This window comes from Sus scrofa, chromosome 2, assembly GCF_054392235.1.
Source record: "Sus scrofa isolate SSC_HxYL_T2T_F1_AM1 chromosome 2, Sscrofa_HxYL_maternal_Yorkshire_Landrace_v2.0, whole genome shotgun sequence".
Classification (NCBI taxonomy): domain Eukaryota; kingdom Metazoa; phylum Chordata; class Mammalia; order Artiodactyla; family Suidae; genus Sus; species Sus scrofa.
This window is the reverse complement of record NC_139384.1, coordinates 14,668,706-14,691,247: the sequence shown is the minus strand read 5'-3', so window position 1 is coordinate 14,691,247 and position 22,542 is coordinate 14,668,706. Positions and strand designations below refer to the sequence as shown.

General features: G+C 37.0%; 1 protein-coding gene and 1 pseudogene across 1 annotated transcript; both read left to right on the top strand.

The window, feature by feature from the left end:
- Positions 1-7,083: 7,083 nt before the first annotated feature.
- Positions 7,084-8,045, top strand: LOC146405145 (olfactory receptor 8J1-like; annotated as a pseudogene).
- Positions 8,046-17,705: 9,660 nt separating this feature from the next.
- LOC146405144 (olfactory receptor 8J1-like) lies at positions 17,706-18,653 on the top strand. Its single transcript, XM_085015157.1, has one exon. It carries the CDS (start codon positions 17,706-17,708, stop codon positions 18,651-18,653), a length of 948 nt encoding a protein of 315 aa, XP_084871283.1.
- The last annotated feature ends 3,889 nt before the right edge of the window (positions 18,654-22,542 follow it).

Below are 22,542 nucleotides of genomic sequence, written 5' to 3'. Positions count from 1 at the left end.
AAATTGGATTGTGATGATCATCATACAACTATAAATGTAATAAATAAAAAAAAAACACCATTCTGGACTCAACTGAAAAATGTCCACAATGCCCAGCTTCCAAAGAAATATTTGTTTGCAGCTGAAGAAGCAGGAAAATGTTACCCACAACCGTGAGAAAAATAAATCATTTCTACACACAAATGTATGTTTTTCATTTGTTAGAAGCACATTAGATACTATGGGAAAATAAGATAGTGAATTTGCATACAAAGGCAGTAGAAACTTACCACATTTATGTGCCAAAAGACTTAACTTTTTTTTTCCTAATTTAGAAACTTGAAAGACATGTGGAAAATATACCGAACACACACAAAAAAGGTAAGAATAAATACAATGAATAGAGACTTTCACCCAAAAATAATACGAGCCAAGAGAAAATAGAACAATCTATTTAGGAAACACACAAAATCAAACCATAATTCTTTAGGAGGTCAAAACATAATTTTTAAACTGAAAGAAATACATGATTTCCTGATCTTTCTGGTAATGATCCAACTAAGTGTGATTACCCCACAGTTAAAAACTAACATCTTATTAGATTCCAAATATGATACAAGAGAATATCATATACAGAAACAAACTCAAAGATTTCCAAACCAAACTTATGATTACCTTGACTGGGGGGAGGGGTGAAAATGGAAGGTTGAGATTGGCATATACATTCCACTATACACAGAACTGATGAGAAACAAGATCCTTCTGTATAGCGCTGTGAAGTGTATTCTACGCTCTCTGATAGCCTATACGGGGAATGAATTGAAAAAGAATGGATGTGTATGTACATGCTTGGCAAATTCATCTTGCTGTACACCTGAAACTAACACAGCATTGGATAAGTCAACTATACCTCAATAAAATGTATTTTTAAAAAATAATATTTTAGGGAGAAAAAAAACAACTTGAAAGTTCTAGAAAGAGTCTAAAATTTGGAGATGTTGAACAGCTTTAGAAACTAAAGGAATGGACGATTTTCCCATTTTACAACTTGTATTTTGAGGGAAGGCCCCAGTCTGCACCATTCAAATAGAAATCTTGACTATAACCCACAGTTTTTCTTATCTAAAGAACAAAAAGACGGAGTTGGAGACAATAGAGTCACAGGAAATTTGGGGATGCATCGCAGAAAGGAACCAGCTGGTGAAAGTCAGATCTTTGCACCAACTCTGTCAAGTCACTGCACCTGAACCATGCAGGTGTGAGAAAGATTCCAACATCCAAGAGAAGGCTGAAAAATAACAAATATTTATATCTGCAGAGTTTGCAGTTTGACACAACCCTTGTTAATGGCCTGCTAGAAGAAAAGGAACAGATAAAATCAGCACTATTAAGAGAAATATAATATTCAGGTATCTTTACAGCTTAATATCACAATAGCCCAGATAGAATCCAAAATTCCTTGACACACGAATATGCCAGAAAATTATCGCCATCTGTGAAGTGATAACAGAGAGTGGTTCTTAGTTCTCCTGCTCCTGCCTCAGCCTTTCGGGCATTAGTTTGTGTACTTTGGGTTTTGACTTTATTAGGTTTCCTTGCTTTACTGCCACTCCTACCACTCCATCCTCTCCTTCTGTTTTGTGCCTGTGGCACACCGAGGAAGGAGAGAGTTTTTGGCTCTATCTGCTGGTGGCAAAACCCTATTTTGCATCTGCCAGACCTTAGGTCAAATAATTAAACAGAAATATCAAAACAATGAAACTTCCGGGAGAAAAATCTGAAAAAGTAGTTTTACCTAAAACATAAGAATTCAAAAAAAGTAGTAAAAAGACAAAAACTAAATTAAAGTGGGTAAAATGTATACACTCTTAAGTGAAACTAACAAGTTCCTGTGTGGTGCAGTGGGTTAAGAAGCTGGCATTGCAGTAGCTGTGCAACTGCAGCATGGGTTTCATCCCTGGCCAGGAAACTTCCAAATGCCGTGGGTGAGGCCAAAAAAAAAAAAAATTAATACTAAGCAAATAAAAATAAAAACAAATGTAGCTATGTGAAGGACCAATAAATACCTAGAAAAGTATCCACTAATTGTAGTCATCAAATCAATGAAAATTAAACTCAAAATGAGAATTTATTTCAATTTCCATTTACATATATATTTTTAAACTTCTACAACAAATAGGGGCAAGGGTGTGGATAAAATGGAACTCATACATATTTGTGGGTAATGTAAAGTGCTACAGTAATTATAGAAAGCTTGCAGTTTCTTATAAAGTAAAACATAACCGTTATCCATGTGCAGTAATTCCTGCCTTAGCTCTATAACAAAGAGAAATTGATGCATATATACATTTATACTTATATAGTGGTGATTATAATAAATCAAAACTCAAAAATCCTTTGATGAGAGGTTGGTTAAAAATTGTGGTATAGACATGCAATGGAATATCACGTAGCTATAAAATCACAACACAGATGAATGTCAAAATGCTGAATGACAGAAACCAGACTGAGAGTATGTACTGTGTGACTCTACTTGTATGAAGCTCAGAAACAGGGAAAATGTTATAAGTTTAGGATAGAAACCAAAGCTGCAGTGCTGATGGTAGGAGACTGTTTGAGGTGTTAAGGTGTGAGGAATATTTTCTTATGATAGGAGTCATTGTGGCTGCGGGGGTTTAAAGTATCAGGGAACTGATTTTTGGTCTTGGATGTGTTCTATATCATGATTTAGGTATTTAGAACAAATGCAACATCTCTCAAAACTTATCCATTGTACCACCTCGATCCAGCTTTAACTGTATGTGAATTGCTGTCAATTCTTATACGTAGGAAGTCAGATGGAAGAGGGCATAGGTAAAATACTATGAAATGGCATGAACTATCTTCTATTAGATTTTACTTCCTACGAGGTTGTACTGAGCATTGTCCAAAAGTGGTGGGATCTCAGCTCAGGAAACCGTGTGATTCAGACAATCGTTATGGTAACACACTGCATTATAATATTTTGTTGTGGATTTGCCATGTTAAAGGACAAGGCATATACATCACTCATTTAAAGACGAGACATTAATTTCAAATGTTCTAGTTAGTTATATGGCTTGGGTCATATTACATGGCTTATCTGAGCATGTCGTCCTCTAAATGTGGGATGGTAATATCTACTTCATATAGTTTAAAATTTTATGTTTTTTTCCTTCTTAGAGCTGCTACCTCAGCGTATGGAATTCCTGTTCCAGGGATTGAATCTAAGCTGGCCACAGCTAGGACAACACCAGATCCTTAACCCCCTGAGCCACAGCAGGAACTCCTAATGGTATATTTTTAACCCACTGTCTTCTATTATTTTATTGGAATAATAAATTTAGATGAAAAATTCCATGCAATGATGATGATTCATTTATGATTATGTCATAACTTCTGGGATAATTCCAGTTTTGCTGAGAAAAAGCCCATCAGTCTTTTTCATTGTTGTTGTAATCACTGCCTCTGTATAAGTGAGTGAGGATGCTTACATCCTGCAGGTCTCCATGGAACTGTACAGTTCATTCATGCATTTTCCTCCTTTTTTTAAATCGTCCCTTACAGTTTTTCACCAGAGAGTATATAGGATATCCTGGATAATTAGCAGGCACTGCAGGCATTTTTTTAAAAATCTCCAATGATTTGGGCATAATCATCTGAATAATTTCATGCTACTTCCTCAGGGAGCATCACCAAGAGAGGAAAACATAAATTCTCTCCACTGAATGAAAACTTAAGAAGAAACTGAGAGCAGAAAATCCAACTCCTCTGTAAGGTGAGTAGACAGGCATTGCTGTTGATTTTGATTATCATCTGTGTGTTGGTAATTGCCCTTGATTCTTGGCTTCTGGCTATAGACATTCTTTTGTACATTGACAGTTTATTTTTTACATCATAAAAATATAATTTTTCTCCTGTCTTAACTGGTTTTCCTGTAGTAGCATGGTATCATAGGACGTTAGATCCTACAGATTGACTATAGGTCAGATATCCATTTGATTTGTGAAAGCTGCAATTGGCATTTGGGTATCAGAAGTGAAGAGGACGTTAGAAATAGCTGGAAAAATGATCACCAATCTAATTTACCAGAATCCATTAACGTTAGAATTTTCAGATAAAATACGAGATTCTCGGTTGGGTTTAACTTTGAGATAAATAATAAATACTTTTTAGTATAAGTCTCATGTAATATGTACATAATATTCTTTTATGTAAATATATCCAATGCAGGAGTTCCTGTTGTGGCTCAGTGGCTAATGATTCCGACTAGGAATCATGAGGTTGAGGGTTTGATCCCTGGCCTCGCTCAGTGGGTTAAGGATCTGGCGTTGCTGTGAGCTGTGCTGTAGGTCACGGACACAGCTCGGATCCCATGTTGCTGTGGCTGTGGCGTAGGCCAGTGGCTACAACTCCAGTTAGACCCCTCACCTGGGAACCTCCATATGCTGTGGGTGCAGCCCTGGAAAAGACAAAGAGACAAAAAAATATATACGTATATCCAGTGCAGCCTTTGAAAATGATATTTAGGATATTTATTACCTATCTATGAGATATTTTATCAACTGTAACTAATTTTAATATAAAGACATGTATATCCTTAAATAGGACGAGAAGCTCCCATGGATAAACTTGGAGTATTTTTTGGTGTTTCTTTGTTTTCCCTACCAGTTGCTTACTATTCAGGTTTGTTTGCATGTTTGTTTGTTTTTCCACAAAGGATTTACAAACCCAAGGAGTAGACTGGTAGATAGAATGATGGTTAATAGTTATGGAGAAAGCCCTGAACTCAAATAATTCCTAACTGCCATCACCAGGTCTGAAGAGTAAAAATTCAGCCGTCCCTTTGCGTACTCTTTGTATCCTGTCAGGTCTGATGCTGAGCTCTAAATGGAAGTACACAGAATGTTGCATCAAGATACTCAAAATTTACCAGATATCTTTTGTCAAATATGAAGAATGCACAGGGTATTAATATATCTTTAAGATCCTCATAGCAATTCTTTTCAATAGATACTCAGGAGCAAGGTTGCTGGATCATACAGGGAGTTGCCAAACAAGTATAAAGTTTCAGTTATGTAAGATGAATGAGATCTAGGGATCCACCGTACAGCACTGTGCCTATAATCAACAATACTGAACTGTCCACTTAAACAACTTTTATTTTTTTATTTGTTTATTTGTCTTTTTCTAGGGCCACACCCAAGGCATATGGAGGTTCCCAGGCTAGGGGTCTAATCGGATCTGTAGCTGCCAGCCTATGCCAGAGCCACAGCAATGCCAGATCCGAGCCGCATCTGCGACCTACACCACAGCTCACGGCAATGCTGGATCCTTAACCCACTGAACAAGGGCAGGGACCGAACTCACAACCTCATGGTTCCTAGTTGGATTCATTAGCCACTGAGCCACGACAGGAACTCCTAAAGATCGTTTAATGGAGTAGACTTAGGTTAAGTATTCTTACCATACAATAAAAACTAAAATTAAAAAAAAAGAATTAGGCAAGGTAAAAGAATCTAGACATCTTCAAGGGAGGTGATAACTGACACTGAAAATGGAGACGCACTCAATAAACACTAGAATAATACTTAGCCGGAGTGAAGACCTCAAAGATAGTCTTTAGGATTGGTACTAGAAGCCTGAGTTCCTTCGCTTAATTCAGCCTGTCTCATTCTACAAGAAAACTCACGAGAGCCGCGGGCCATGTGTTGATTCTTGATTCTTATCTGGGAGAGAGGAAGAGGCCTGATAGCCGAATGGGACTCAGTAGAGAAACAGTAGGGAACCTCATCTAAATAAAAAAATAGGATCAGTACATCAATCTCCAGTATTGCCTTTCCTTCCCAACCCCATTCTTTGGATCAGACTAGAGTCCTGGTTTGATTGGACAGAACCTCTGTAGCATCTCAAGGGGGAAATAAAATCTAGCAGGAAAATGTTTATTTTCTGGGTTGTCCTTTGTTCAACTGACCTAAGGTAGAATGTTCAAAAATAGGTTTATTTTTTAAAAATTTTACCTTATGGTTTTATAAAGAAAGGAAAATTCTAAATACATGGAAACTATTTCTTAGACAGGTTTGTAAGGCTGCTGTTATTTCTTATTAGCCATAAAACACTGAGGCTAATTACAGACAACTCGAGATGGTTTTAGTCACCTGGTGGCTCATTAGTATTCATAAGAAGATCATTAAAGCCTAGAGTATGATCAAGAATGACATTCTTTTTTAAAAAAGTTGTTTTTATGGAAGTGTAGTTGACTTCCAATGCTGTGTTAGTTTCTGATGTAGAGCAAAGCGATTCAGTTGTACATAAGGAATGACATTCTTAAATACTTCAGATCAAGTGTGTTAGCCTTACTTGACACTACATTCAGTTTCTGACTCTATGGTGCCACTGATTCGAACATCCAAATAATATGCCACCTCTCACACACACAAAAAAGGAGCAATCCCGGAGGAATCAATATGAGGAAGGACACAGAGGGTCAGAGATGAAAATTTAGGTTTCAGCATATGCCTGGTAAGAGGGTATGACTAAAAAAGTGATGTGGAGTTGATTGTGCAATGCACAGAAAATGAGGCTAAAGCATATTTTAATTATTCTTGAAGATAGCTCAGATTACATAATTTATTACTCAATGAAGGACTGCCATTTGCCTGTCAGCTAATCTGAGAGAACCAGATACGGAGATCAGGAAGGAGGAGTCAATGATGGCATGAAAGAAAGCTTGAATGAAGGAAATAGGAGTGGGGTGCTTAGGGTGGCAAAGCATTTTGGAAACTGGCAACTAATACAATACAGGGCTTTTCAGAGAAAATGAGAGGATGAATATAATGTTTATGATTTAAAATAGCTGCTTTTTATGATTTTTTTTGCAATTTAAGATAAAGTATATAACCAGCAGCATATCAGATTTCAGACAAAACAGAGGAGCTGATAGAATTTGGAAGCATAATTGCAGGAAATCTCACCCAAGGAATCGCCCTCCCTTGCCGTCTATCTGTTGGCACTCCCAGAAAATAAATTCTGTAAAGTTTATACCCCTTCTCGTCTTCTCCAAACAGATGACCATCCAGATCTAACATGGCTCCGGGAAATTTCACCTGGGTCTCTGAGTTCATTCTCACAGGCGTCTCCGAACGCCCAGACCTACAGCTTCCGCTCTTCTTTGTGTTCCTGGTCCTCTACGGGCTGACCGTGGCTGGGAACCTGACCATCATCACTCTCACCAGGGTGGACCCTCGACTGCAGACCCCCATGTATTTCTTCCTCCGACACTTGGCCATCATCAACCTTGGCAATTCCACTGTCATTGCCCCTAAAATGCTCACCAACTTTTTAGGAAAGCGCCACACCACCTCCTACTATGAGTGTGCCACCCAGTTGGGAGGGTTCTTGGTTTTCATTGTGGCTGAGGTGTTCATGTTGGCTGTGATGGCCTATGACCGCTATGTGGCCATTTGTCACCCATTGCTCTACATGGTGGTGGTATCTCGGCGGCTCTGCCTTCTGCTGGTTTCCCTCACCTACGTCTACAGCTTTTCTACATCGGTTGTGATTTCATCTTCTGTATTCTCAGTGGCTTATTGCTCTTCCAATGTAATCAATCATTTTTACTGCGATTCTGTCCCTCTGTTAGCATTGTCCTGCTCTGACACTTCCTTTCCAGAGACAGTGGTATTTATATCTGCAGCCACAAACTTGGTTTCTTCCATAATTATAGTTGTGGTATCTTATTTCAACATTGTTTTGTCCATTCTAAGGATACGTTCCTCTGAAGGAAGGAAAAAAGCCTTCTCCACCTGTGCATCACATATGGTGGCAGTCACAATTTTTTATGGAACACTGCTTTTTATGTATTTGCAGCCTCGAACAAATCATTCATTGGATACGGATAAAATGGCTTCAGTGTTTTATACACTGGTGATTCCCATGCTGAATCCCATGATCTACAGCCTGAGGAATAAGGATGTGAGGCTGCCTTAAAGAGATTTATGACAAATTCATGCTGTTCTTTAAGTCGATGTGAATTTAGAACTCTATAGGTAAATGAATAGATGGTTAAGATAGGCTGCCATTGTGTCAGAAGAAGCTGAGGTTAGATGGCTTGTTTGTTGGTGTATAAGTAATTCTAGAAATCAAACATGCTAGACTTTGGGAAACATTGATTTTAAAAATAGGAGTTCCCTGGTGGCTCAATGGGTTAAGAATCCAGTGTGGTCACTCCTGTGGCACAGACTGGCAACTTCCACACCTAGGGGCATGACCAAAAATTTCTTTAAAAAAAAGCAAAAAATAAACTGAAGCTCTTGGAGTTATGAGGTAAGTGCAGAACTGGAATCCAGAGAGATATGTTTAAAAAATTAAGTTTGAACAGAGCAACAACAATGGATGACGGAAATAAGTTGATCTTTCTTATATTTTGATTTCCTTTTTCTTTTTTCCTGTGTTTAAGTTTGATTTTGTGGATCACTGTACCTTGGAGAACTGTAATCACAGATGGCTAAAATCCTTTCTCAGTTAACTTGGTAAAAGTAAACTGACAAGTATATTTTAAATTCCATAACTCTTAATATGTTGTGATTGAAAAAATATATAGTACTAATGAATTTATATTCTGATTGCTAACCAAAACATGATTGAGATTATGTTTTCATCATTATAATTTATATACTTTATTATACATTTACATATCAACATGAAAGCATATTCATCTATCATTGAGTATGTTTTCATTTCATTCATGAACTTAGTGAATTGCATCAACATTTTCCTTTCCCCCTACTCTAAGTATCAGGTTTTTTTTTTTATTGTGTCGAATATATGTACTGTATTATATACATTAGACATTCAATGGACAATGTGAGAATTATTGATACCATCACAGGAAAATCTATTTTTATACTGATAATTTTTAATCAGTAAGATTACAACAAAATCTGTTGCATAGCTTTGAATAGATAGGGCTGACCAGACACTTTCTCAGACTTATAAAATCAGAATCACCAGAGAAAGGTCACTAAATCCTTATTTTAATAAGCTCAGCGAGTAGCTTTGACATTTAACCTTAGCAATGCATCTTGGAGTAAGGTTTTCCTTAATCTATTTCACTAACATGAGAATAAAGTCTTTAGTTCATACTTTGCATTGACTCTTGTGTCCTTGAATTTATTATTAAGTTACTGATGAATGGTACTACTTTTAGAGTGGGTTTTTAGACCATATCTTTAGTAAGCAAGGAGTCCATACGGTCCTTTGGAATCTTTTCACTTCCCTGAAATTAGATATGTGAACTCATAGAGCTAAAAAAACAGGAAGGAATGAAATTATTTACAGGTTTTTTTAAGAATACCCCTACTAGTTAATCTATGCTAAATCTTTGATATATGGGTTCAGTCTAATGTTAGAAGAAAGAAATCCATCATTCACTGCATTACATTTTCTCGACAGAACATCCAAGGTCTATTTACTAGGCATGGTGTTTATTACATGTTTGTTCACAGGCTGGGTCCTATAAATCTTGTTCGTGAGGAGCTATGAGAGTGAGGACATGGGTTTTGCAAGATGAACTAAGTCCTGAGTTACATATGGACACTTCCTGTGGTTACTACAACTCTGGATAGAAATCCATGAACTTGCATTACACAAGACCATAGGTGAAATATTTCCCTGTATAAATTTATGAACTCCCACATCAAATGTAGGCTAGATTTTTCATGGTCCCCTATAGAGAATATATAAAGAATCTAAAAAATACAACTGTACAGCAGAAATTATCACAACGTTGTAAATCAACTATACTTCAATAAAACTTTAAAAAATGAAAAATAAATAAGATAAAAATAGAAAATACAGCAAACTAATGAATATAATAAAACAGAAAAATACCCTCAAGCATAGAAATCAAACTAGTAATTACCAGTGTGGAGAGGGAATTGGGGAAGGGCAAGATAGGGGTAAGGGATTAAGATGCAAAAATTGCTAGGTTTAGAATGATGGGAAAATTGGAGAACACACATACAATGAGTGTTTTCAGATCTCTGATGATTGGCAGCAGAGGACCACAACCTGTGAGTAAATGGACCCAATTACTGGCCCCATATTTAGGGTGATGGTGAACACATGGAGAGCACAATAGTCATGTTGAGATGAAGACAAAAAAATCACATCACGAAGGGCTGAGGAGCCTGGAATATGTGGAGCTGTGCACTGAGGTGGAGACACCTAAGCAGCCCAAGTGATTACATATCAGCATGAAGTCTGAGGTGTCAAGTGATTTCTAAACTGCATCTACCAAGGTGAGATTCCAGAAGGACAGGTCAAGAACAGCCACCAGGGAAAGAAAAACTACCAAGGATCTGTACCATGAAAACCACCAGTTCATGCAGTGTTGGGACACATTCAAACTCAGTCAAATACTAGGAGGAATTTCACTGAACATCTACGACTTTCAATGGAGTCAGCAGAAGAGAGGAAAACTTGCCCCAGAGGAAAGGATTCACTCTACTCCACTCTAACAGAGCTCAGCATTAACTCTCAAAAGATTAAGCCACTTTGCAAGGACATAAATGCCAAAACAAAACTCACCACTGTTTGAAGAAAGATAAAACATTTGTGGGAGGGAAATTCTATAAAATTGGATTGTGATGATCATCATACAACTATAAATGTAATAAATAAAAAAAAAAACACCATTCTGGACTCAACTGAAAAATGTCCACAATGCCCAGCTTCCAAAGAAATATTTGTTTGCAGCAGAAGAAGCAGGAAAATGTTACCCACAACCGTGAGAAAAATAAATCATCATTTCTACACACAAATGTATGTTTTTCATTTGTTAGAAGCACATTAGATACTATGGGAAAATAAGATAGTGAATTTGCATACAAAGGCAGTAGAAACTTACCACATTTATGTGCCAAAAGACTTAACTTTTTTTTTCCTAATTTAGAAACTTGAAAGACATGTGGAAAATATACCGAACACACACAAAAAAGGTAAGAATAAATACAATGAATAGAGACTTTCACCCAAAAATAATACGAGCCAAGAGAAAATAGAACAATCTATTTAGGAAACACACAAAATCAAACCATAATTCTTTAGGAGGTCAAAACATAGTTTTTAAACTGAAAGAAATACATGATTTCCTGATCTTTCTGGTAATGATCCAACTAAGTGTGATTACCCCACAGTTAAAAACTAACATCTTATTAGATTCCAAATATGATACAAGAGAATATCATATACAGAAACAAACTCAAAGATTTCCAAACCAAACTTATGATTACCTTGATTGGGGGGGAGGGGTGAAAATGGAAGGTTGAGATTGGCATATACATACCACTATACACAAAACTGATGAGAAACAAGAACCTTCTGTATAGCGCTGTGAAGTGTATTCTACGCTCTCTGATAGCCTATACGGGGAATGAATTGAAAAAGAATGGATGTGTATGTACAAGCTCGGCAAATTCATCTTGCTGTACACCTGAAACTAACACAGCGTTGGATAAGTCAACTATACCTCAATAAAATGTATTTTCAAAAAAGAATATTTTAGGGAGAAAAAAAAACAACTTGAAAGTTCTAGAAAGAGTCTAAAATTTGGAAATGAAGAACAGCTTTAGAAACTAAAGGAATGGACGATTTTCCCATTTTACAACTTGTATTTTGAGGGAAGGCCCCAGTCTGCACCATTCAAATAGAAATCTTGAATATAACCCACAGTTTTGCTGATCTAAAGAACAAAAAGACGGAGTTGGAGACAATAGAGTCACAGGAAATTTGGGGATGCATCGCAGAAAGGAACCAGCCGGTGAAAGTCAGATCTTTGTACCAACTCTGTCAAGTCACTGCACCTGAACCATGCAGGTGTGAGAAAGATTCCAACATCCAAGAGAAGGCTGAAAAATAACAAATATTTATATCTGCAGAGTTTGCAGTTTGACACAACCCTTGTTAATGGCCTGCTAGAAGAAAAAGAACAGATAAAATCAGCACTATTAAGAGAAATATAATATTCAGGTTTCTTTACAGCTTAATATCACAATAGCCCAGATAGAATCCAAAATTCCTTGACACACGAATATGCCAGAAAATTATCGCCATCTGTGAAGTGATAACAGAGAGTGGTTCTTAGTTCTCCTGCTCCTGCCTCAGCCTTTCGGGCATTAGTTTGTGTATTTTGGGTTGTGACTTTATTAGGTTTGCTCGCTTTACTGCCACTCCTACCACTCCATCCTCTCCTTCTGTTTTGTGCCTGTGGCACACCGAGGAAGGAGAGAGTTTTTGGCTCTATCTGCTGGTGGCAAAACCCTATTTTGCATCTGCCAGACCTTAGGTCAAATAATTAAACAGAAATATCAAAACAATGAAACTTCCGGGAGAAAAATCTGAAAAACTGGTTTTACCTAAAACATAAGAATTCAAAAAAAGTAGTAAAAAGACAAAAACTAAATTAAAGTGGGTAAAATGTATACACTCTTAAGTGAAACTAACAAGTTCCTGTGTGGTGCAGTGGGTTAAGAAGCTGGCATTGCAGTAGCTGTGCAACTGCAGCATGGGTTTCATCCCTGGCCAGGAAACTTCCATATGCCGTGGGTGAGGTCAAAAAAAAAAATTAATACTAAGCAAATAAAAATAAAAACAAATGTAGCTATGTGAAGGACCAATAAATACCTAGAAAAGTATCCACTAGTTGTAGTCATCAAATCAATGAAAATTAAACTCAAAATGAGAATTTATTTCAATTTCCATTTACATATATATTTTTAAACTTCTACAACAAATATGGGCAAGGGTGTGGATAAAATGGAACTCTCATACATATTTGTCGGTAATGTAAAACGCTACAGTAATTATAGAAAGCTTGCAGTTTCTTATAAAGTAAAACATAACAGTTATCCATGTCCAGTAATTCCTGCCTTAGCTCTATAACAAAGAGAAATTGATGCATATATATATATTTACACTTATATAGTTGTGATTATAATAAATCAAAACTCAAAAATCCTTTGATGGGAGGTTGGTTAAAAATTGTGGTATAGACATGCAGTGGAATATTATGTAGCTATAAAATCACAACACAGATGAATGTCAAAATGCTGAATGACAGAAACCAGACTGAGAGTATGTACTGTGTGACTCTACTTGTATGAAGCTCAGAAACAGGGAAAATAAGTTATAAGTTTAGGATAGAAACCAAAGCTGCAGTGCTGATGGTAGGAGGCTGTTTGGGGTGTTAAGGTGTGAGGAATATTTTCTAATGATAGGAGTCATTGTGACTGCGGGGGTTTAAAGTATCAGGGAACTGATTTTTGGTCTTGGATGTGTTCTATATCATGATTTAGGTATTTAGAAGAACAAATGCAACATCTCTCAAAACTTATCCATTGTACCACCTCGATCCAGCTTTAACTGTATGTGAATTCCTGTCAATTCTTATACGTAGGAAGTCAGATGGAAGAGGGCATAGGTAAAATGCTATGAAATGGCATGAACTATCCTCTATTAGATTTTACTTCCTACGAGGTTGTACTGAGCATTGCCCAAAAGTGGTGGGATCTCAGCTCAGGAAACCGTGTGATTCAGACAATCGTTATGGTAACACACTGCATTATAATATTTTGTTGCGGATTTGCCATGTTAAAGGACAAGGCATATACATCACTCATTTAAAGACGAGACATTAATTTCAAATGTTCTAGTTAGTTATATGGCTTGGGTCATATTACATGGCTTATCTGAGCATGTCGTCCTCTAAATGTGGGATGGTAATATCTACTTCACATTGGTTAAAATTTTATGTTTTTTTCCTTTTTTTCAGCTGCTACCTCAGCGTATGGAAGTTCCTGTTCCGGGGATTGAATCTAAGCTGGCCACAGCTAGGACAACACCAGATCCTTAACCCCCTGAGCCACAGCAGGAACTCCTAATGATATATTTTTAACCCACTGTCTTCTATTATTTTATTGGAATAATAAATTTAGATGAAAAGTTCCATGCAATGATGACGATTCATTTATGATTATGTCATAACTTCTGGAATAATTGCAGTTTTGCTGAGAAAAAGCCCATCAGTCTTTTTCATTGTTGTTGTAATCACTGCCTCTGTATAAGTGAGTGAGGATGCTTACATCCTGCAGGTCTCCATGGAACTGTACAGTTCATTCATGCATTTTCCTCCTTTTTTTAAATCGTCCCTTACAGTTTTTCACCAGAGAGTATATAGGATATCCTGGATAATTAGCAGGCACTGCAGGCAATTTTTAAAAAATCTCTAATGATTTGGGCATAGTCATCTGAATAATTTCATGCTACTTCCTCAGGGAGCATCACCAAGAGAGGAAAACATAAATTCTCTCCACCGAATGAAAACTTAAGAAGAAACTGAGAGCAGAAAATCCAACTCCTCTGTAAGGTGAGTAGACAGGCATTGCTGTTGATTTTGATTATCATCTGTGTGTTGGTAATTGCCCTTGATTCTTGGCTTCTGGCTATAGACATTCTTTTGTACATTGACAGTTTATTTTTTACATCATAAAAATATAATTTTTCTCCTGTCTTAACTGGTTTTCCTGTAGTAGCATGGTATCATAGGACGTTAGATCCTACAGATTGACTATAGGTCAGATATCCATTTGATTTGTGAAAGCTGAAATTGGCATTTGGGTATCAGAAGTGAAATATCTGGAAAAATGATCACCAATCTAATTTACCAGAATCCATTAACGTTAGAGTTTTCAGATAAAATACGAGATTCTCAGTTGCATTTAAATTTGAGATAAATAAATACTTTTTAGTATAAGTCTCATGTAATATGTACATAATATTATTTTATATAAATATATCCAATGCAGGAGTTCCTGTTGTGGCTCAGTGGCTAATGAATCCGACTAGGAACCATGAGGTTGCAGGTTTGATCCCTAGCCTCGCTCAGTGGGTTAAGGATCCGGCGTTGCTGTGGGCTGCGCTGTAGGTCGCAGACACAGCTCGGATCCCATGTTGCTGTGGCTGTGGTGTAGGCCAGTGGCTACAACTCCAGTTAGACCCCTCACCTGGGAACCTCCATATGCTGTGGGTGCAGCCCTGGAAAAGACAAAGAGACAAAAAAATATATACGTATATCCAGTGCAGCCTTTGAAAATGATATTTAGGATATTTATTACCTATCTATGAGATATTTTATCAACTGTAACTAATTTTAATACAAAGATATGTATATCCTTAAATAGGAAGATAAACTCCCATGGATAAACTTGGAGTATTTTTTGGTGTTTCTTTGTTTTCCCTACCAGTTGCTTACTATTCAGGTTTGTTTGTATGTTTGTTTGTTTTTCCACAAAGGATTTACAAACCCAAGGAGTAGACTGGTAGACAGAATGATGGTTAATAGTTATGGAGAAAGCCCTGAACTCAAATAATTCCTAACTGCCATCACCAGGTCTGAAGAGTAAAAATTCAGCCGTCCCTTTGCCTACTCTTTGTATCCTGTCAGGTCTGATGCTGAGCTCTAAATGGAAGTACACAGAATGTTGCATCAAGATACTCAAAATTTACCAGATATCTTTTGTCAAATATGAAGAATGCACAGGGTATTAATATATCTTTAAGATCCTCATAGCAATTCTTTTCAATAGATACTCAGGAGCAAGGTTGCTGGATCATACAGGGAGTTGCCAAACAAGTATAAAGTTTCAGTTATGTAAGATGAATGAGATCTAGGGATCCACCGTACAGCACTGTGCCTATAATCAACAATACTGAACTGTCCACTTAAACAACTTTTATTTTTTTATTTGTTTATTTGTCTTTTTCTAGGGCCACACCCAAGGCATATGGAGGTTCCCAGGCTAGGGGTCTAATCGGATCTGTAGCTGCCAGCCTATGCCAGAGCCACAGCAACGCCAGACCCGAGCCGCATCTGCGACCTACACCACAGCTCACGGTGAGGCTGGATCCTTAACCCACTGAACAAGGGCAGGGACCGAACTCACAACCTCATAGTTCCTAGTTGGATTCATTAGCCATTGAGCCACTCCTAAAGATCGTTTAATGGAGTAGACTTAGGTTAAGTATTCTTACCATACAATAAAAACTAAAATTAAAAAAAAAGAATTAGGCAAGGTAAAAGAATCTAGACATCTTCGAGGGAGGTGATAACTGACACTGAAAATGGAGACGCACTCAATAAACACTAGAATAATACTTAGCCGGAGTGAAGACCTCAAAGATAGTCTTTAGGATTGGTACTAGAAGCCTGAGTTCCTTCGCTTAATTCAGCCTGTCTCATTCTACAAGAAAACTCACGAGAGCCGCGGGCCATGTGTTGATTCTTGATTCTTATCTGGGAGAGAGGAAGAGGCCTGATAGCCGAATGGGACTCAGTAGAGAAACAGTAGGGAACCTCATCTAAATAAAAAAATAGGATCAGTACATCAATCTCCAGTATTGCCTTTCCTTCCCAACCCCATTCTTTGGATCAGACTAGAGTCCTGGTTTGATTGGACAGAACCTCTGTAGCATCTCAAGGGGGAAATAAAATCTAGCAGGAAAATGTTTATTTTCTGGGTTGTCCTTTGTTCAACTGACCTAAGGTAGAATGTTCAAAAATAGGTTTATTTTTTAAAAATTTTACCTTATGGTTTTATAAAGAAAGGAAAATTCTAAATACATGGAAACTATTTCTTAGACAGGTTTGTAAGGCTGCTGTTATTTCTTATTAGCCATAAAACACTGATGCTAATTACAGACAACTCGAGATGGTTTTAGTCACCTGGTGGCTCATTAGTATTCATAAGAAGATCATTAAAGCCTAGAGTATGATCAAGAATGACGTTCTTTTTTAAAAAAGTTGTTTTTATGGAAGTGTAGTTGACTTCCAATGCTGTGTTAGTTTCTGATGTAGAGCAAAGCGATTCAGTTGTACATAAGGAATGACATTCTTAAATACTTCAGATCAAGTGTGTTAGCCTTACTTGACACTACATTCAGTTTCTGACTCTATGGTGCCACTGATTCGAACATCCAAATAATATGCCACCTCTCACACACACAAAAAAGGAGCAATCCCGGAGGAATCAATATGAGGAAGGACACAGAGGGTCAGAGATGAAAATTTAGGTTTCAGCATATGCCTGGTAAGAGGGTATGACTAAAAAAGTGATGTGGAGTTGATTGTGCAATGCACAGAAAATGAGGCTAAAGCATATTTTAATTATTCTTGAAGATAGCTCAGATTACATAATTTATTACTCAATGAAGGACTGCCATTTGCCTGTCAGCTAATCTGAGAGAACCAGATACGGAGATCAGGAAGGAGGAGTCAATGATGGCATGAAAGAAAGCTTGAATGAAGGAAATAGGAGTGGGGTGCTTAGGGTGGCAAAGCATTTTGGAAACTGGCAACTAATACAATACAGGGCTTTTCAGAGAAAATGAGAGGATGAATATAATGTTTATGATTTAAAATAGCTGCTTTTTATGATTTTTTTTGCAATTTAAGATAAAGTATATAACCAGCAGCATATCAGATTTCAGACAAAACAGAGGAGCTGATAGAATTTGGAAGCATAATTGCAGGAAATCTCACCCAAGGAATCGCCCTCCCTTGCCGTCTATCTGTTGGCACTCCCAGAAAATAAATTCTGTAAAGTTTGTACCCCTTCTTGTCTTCTCCAAACAGATGACCATCCAGATCTAACATGGCTCTGGGAAATTTCACCTGGGTCTCTGAGTTCATTCTCACAGGCGTCTCCGAACGCCCAGACCTACAGCTTCCGCTCTTCTTTGTGTTCCTGGTCCTCTACGGGCTGACCGTGGCTGGGAACCTGACCATCATCACTCTCACCAGGGTGGACCCTCGACTGCAGACCCCCATGTATTTCTTCCTCCGACACTTGGCCATCATCAACCTTGGCAATTCCACTGTCATTGCCCCTAAAATGCTCACCAACTTTTTAGGAAAGCGCCACACCACCTCCTACTATGAGTGTGCCACCCAGTTGGGAGGGTTCTTGGTTTTCATTGTGGCTGAGGTGTTCATGTTGGCTGTGATGGCCTATGACCGCTATGTGGCCATTTGTCACCCATTGCTCTACATGGTGGTGGTATCTCGGCGGCTCTGCCTTCTGCTGGTTTCCCTCACCTACGTCTATAGCTTTTCTACATCGGTTGTGGCTTCATCTTCTGTATTCTCAGTGGCCTATTGCTCTTCCAATGTAATCAATCATTTTTACTGTGATATTGTCCCTCTGTTAGCATTGTCCTGCTCTGACACTTCCTTTCCAGAGACAGTGGTATTTATATCTGCAGCCACAAACTTGGTTTCTTCCATAATTATAGTTGTGGTATCTTATTTCAACATTGTTTTGTCCATTCTAAGGATACGTTCCTCTGAAGGAAGGAAAAAAGCCTTCTCCACCTGTGCATCACATATGGTGGCAGTCACAATTTTTTATGGAACACTGCTTTTTATGTATTTGCAGCCTCGAACAAATCATTCATTGGATACGGATAAAATGGCTTCAGTGTTTTATACACTGGTGATTCCCATGCTGAATCCCATGATCTACAGCCTGAGGAATAAGGATGTGAAGGCTGCCTTAAAGAGATTTATGACAAATTCATGCCGTTCTTTCAAGCCACTGTAATTTACAACTCTACAGATAAATAGAGGATTAAGATAAGCTGCCACTGTGTCAGAGAAAGCCAAGGTTGGATGGCTGATACAGGGAATTAAAAGGCTAGGATTTGGGCAGCACTGATGTAAAAAATCAACGGAGAGGAGTTCCCATCATGGCTCAGTGGTTAAAGAACTCCACTAGTAACCATGACGACACAGGTTTGAACCCTGGTCTAGCTCAGTGGGTTAAGTATCCAGCATTGCCCTGAGCTGTGATGTAGGTTGTAGATGTGGCTCAGACCTGGTATTGCTCTGGTTGTGGCATAGGCCAGCAGATACAGCTTTAATTGGACTCCTAGCCTTGGAACTTCCATATGCTGTGGGTGAAGCCCTAAAAAGACAAAAAGAAAAAGAAAAAATCAACTGAGGCTTTTGAAGTTAGGTGGTTAATACTAACACAAAGCATTATTCACTAATTTTCTTAAGGAGTATGCAGGTAGTTAGATTGAAAGAAATATATCCAGGAGTCAGGAGAGACAAAAGTTTGAAAAAAATTAAATAAGTTAAAATGGGGCAACACAATAATGGATTTAAGAATTAAGTGACTCTTTCTTGATTTTTGTCTTCCTTTTACTTCCTAGGTATGTTTGAATATAGCAGGTCACTGTGTCTGAAATTACAGGTGACCTAAATCCTTTTTACAGCTAAGTAAAAAAAATAATCTGGTAAGTTTATTTAAAATAAAACTCCCTAACTCTTTGTTAATATTGTTTGAAGGAAAAAAATAACTACTGATAAAAATATGCTTTTAATGCTATCCAAAATATGATTAAAATTATTTATATTCCAGTGGATGTATATATCCAAATTTTTTTTTCTTTTTACATCCACAACTGCAGCATATGAAAGTTTCTGGGCTGGTCATTGAATCAGAGCTGTAGCCATAGCCACAGCAATACCAGATCCCAGCCACATCTGTGACTTACACTGCAGGTTGTGATAAAGCCAGATCCTTAAGCCACTGAGCAAAGCCAATGATTGAACCTGCATCTTCACAGACAACATGTCAAGTTCTTAATCCATTGTGCCACAGCAAGGACTCCAATTCAATACAGCCTTTTAATGAAATACACAGAGTATCACTATTGAATATGCTTTCATGCTGGGTACTATTGATTGATAAGCTTAGTGGAGTCTTTAAGAGTTCTTTTTTTTTTCTATCTCCCTACTATTAAATATCAGTCTTCTGTAGTATGTGTAATAAATATCCTGTATTTTGATTTTGTTAAGCATACAATGAACCATGCTTGTGAAAATTCTTTACATAGAGGAAAATTTTAATTGTTTTTGTAAAATTATTGTTCTGTTTTCTGATAGTTTTTCAGTGTACACCAAAATCTATCATATAACTTGAATATATAGAGGTGACAAGACTATATCTCAGGTTTACCAAGTCAGAATTAGGTTAACCAATGTGATAATAAATTAATGGAGTACAGTTCATATAGCACATGTAACCAAGACGGGCGTTACCAATGACGAACAATAAGCCTTCTTTTAAATTAATGTATTAAAAACGTTTGGATCACTAGACCAGCCATGTAACTAGTATACAAATAATATTCCAGAAAATATTTGATTTCATTTGAAGCCCCAAACAGTAAACATTAAAATACTCAGTGTTTCACGATAATGGGTTTCAACTCTATTTTTTTTTAATTTTATATTGTGCAAACGAATAGTGCTATGAATACAATTTCATTTGGAAGGATATTTTTGAACCTTCCTTAATCTTCAGAGGTTTTTTCATAAAACTGTTGAGTAAATATTCCCCAATCTTGTCTGTTTACATCTCCTCTCCCCCTTGGATCAGAATACTTGAATCTGGTCAATTACTTGCATTTATCGCTCCGCTTTAAAAATATGTCACATTAAAGAAAAGAAAAGAAAATGCCTATACTACTTGTGCTGTGAGTTAACTAGGTTTAAAAATGTGTAGACACCACTATTACCATTGTCCATAGAAAAGGGTAATCTCATTTAAGTACTGTTTATTAAGGGAAACGAGAGAGGAATATCTCCTTACGCTGGTAATCAAAACGGGTATCGTTTCAGGCCAAACGATAAGATGTGAGAGGCACAAGAGGCATCAAAGATGAAAAGGTAGGGTGCCAATATGGATGGGGTGAGACGGTAGACCAAAAGAGAGTGAGGAGGAGAAAAAGGTGGAATGTGTGGATACATGGTGTAATGTGAACTATGCTCTACTTGGATTCATTCTGTATATCCATAGCCTGAACATCTCTTCAAGGACACGCATAATTAGAAAAACGTAATTGAAGAATGAACTCATGACTAGGACAAGTTGTCTGGTGCAAAAAGACTGTGTGTTATTTCTGAATTGTCACTTGAGCACATTAGCCATAGATGGAAGGAAAAAAAAAAAAAAAAAACAGAAACCAACATATCAGACTTAGAAAACTCCCCTAAAGCCTAGTGGCTTCTGATATTCAATAGGGACTGACAACTGCTCATTGTGACCTACTTGTGACAACAAGGACAAATCTAAAAGATGTTCAGCATAAGACAAGAATAAGATTGTAATAGATGAAAAAGACATTCCTAGACAAGGGTCAAATGCCATGACAATTCCTAAAACAGGAAGATATGAGGAAAGGCAAGAGTTTCAAACTGAGTACCTATTATGGCCATAGTTTTGAGGCAAAAATTCATTTCTAATTTGTGAATTAATTTAAGTGAAAATAGTAAGAATGGAAAAAAAATAATTTGTGGCTGCTGTAATTTTTATGCTGTATACTATTTCTGGCAGTGAGTTAAGCAATTTGTAAGCATCATTTATTTCTACAATTACATTAATCCATTTTTTTTAATCCAAAACGAATAGCGTTTGAATTTAAAGCCAATTTTCAGATAAGATAACAGTGCTTTTGAGAAGAGTAATGGCCAAAATCTACCAGCTAATAAATGATAGAACTGGGATCCAAAACAAATTTAACTCAAAAGCCCACACTCCCAATAATTACACGAACCTGCATAACCAACTGTGTATAGTTCATATTTCCATTACACAAAGTTCAAATAAATTTAGATATTTATAGTATATACATAGTAATTAATGTATAATTTTATAATTAAAATTTTACACACCTTTTATAATATCTGGATAAATTGGGGCTTAGCCACAACATTAAAAAAGAAAACATTGTTAATTGATGATGTTTTAACAGCTTTATTTACATATATACCATGAAATTTATCTATTGGAAGTAAATTCATTGTAAACAAAATCATTTTAGTATTTTATTTTAGTAAATCTATTGAATTATGCAACCATACCATTATCTAGATCCAGCTCCAAAGTTGTGACTTTACAAAAGTCAATATTTGTAATCAAGTTGTGCAAATATAACCATGATCCAGTTGTAAATATTATTTTCCTTTCTGCCCATTTCCAATTAATTTTCAGTCCATATATACCTTCAAGCCGCTAGTGACCTACTTTCTGTATCATGTTTTGCTGTTTTAGGAATTTTCATGTAAATGGAATCATATAATGTATAGATTTTTATGTCTGGCTTTTTTCACTTGACAGAATTTTTTATTTCTTTCATGGTATACCGTGTATTAGAAATACAATGCTTTGTATTACTGAGTAGTATTTTCTTGTATGGATATATTTTGTTTATCCATTTACCAATTGATAAACATTTGGATTGTTCTATTTTTTGCCTATGTGAATAATGTTGCTATTAATTTTGCATAAGAGTGTTATGTTGAGGAGTTTCCGCGTGGCACAGTGGTTGACGAATCCGACTAGGAACCATGAGGTTGCAGGTTTGATCCCTGGCTTTGCTCAGTGGGTTAAGGATCCGGCATTGCCGTGAGCTGTGGTGTAG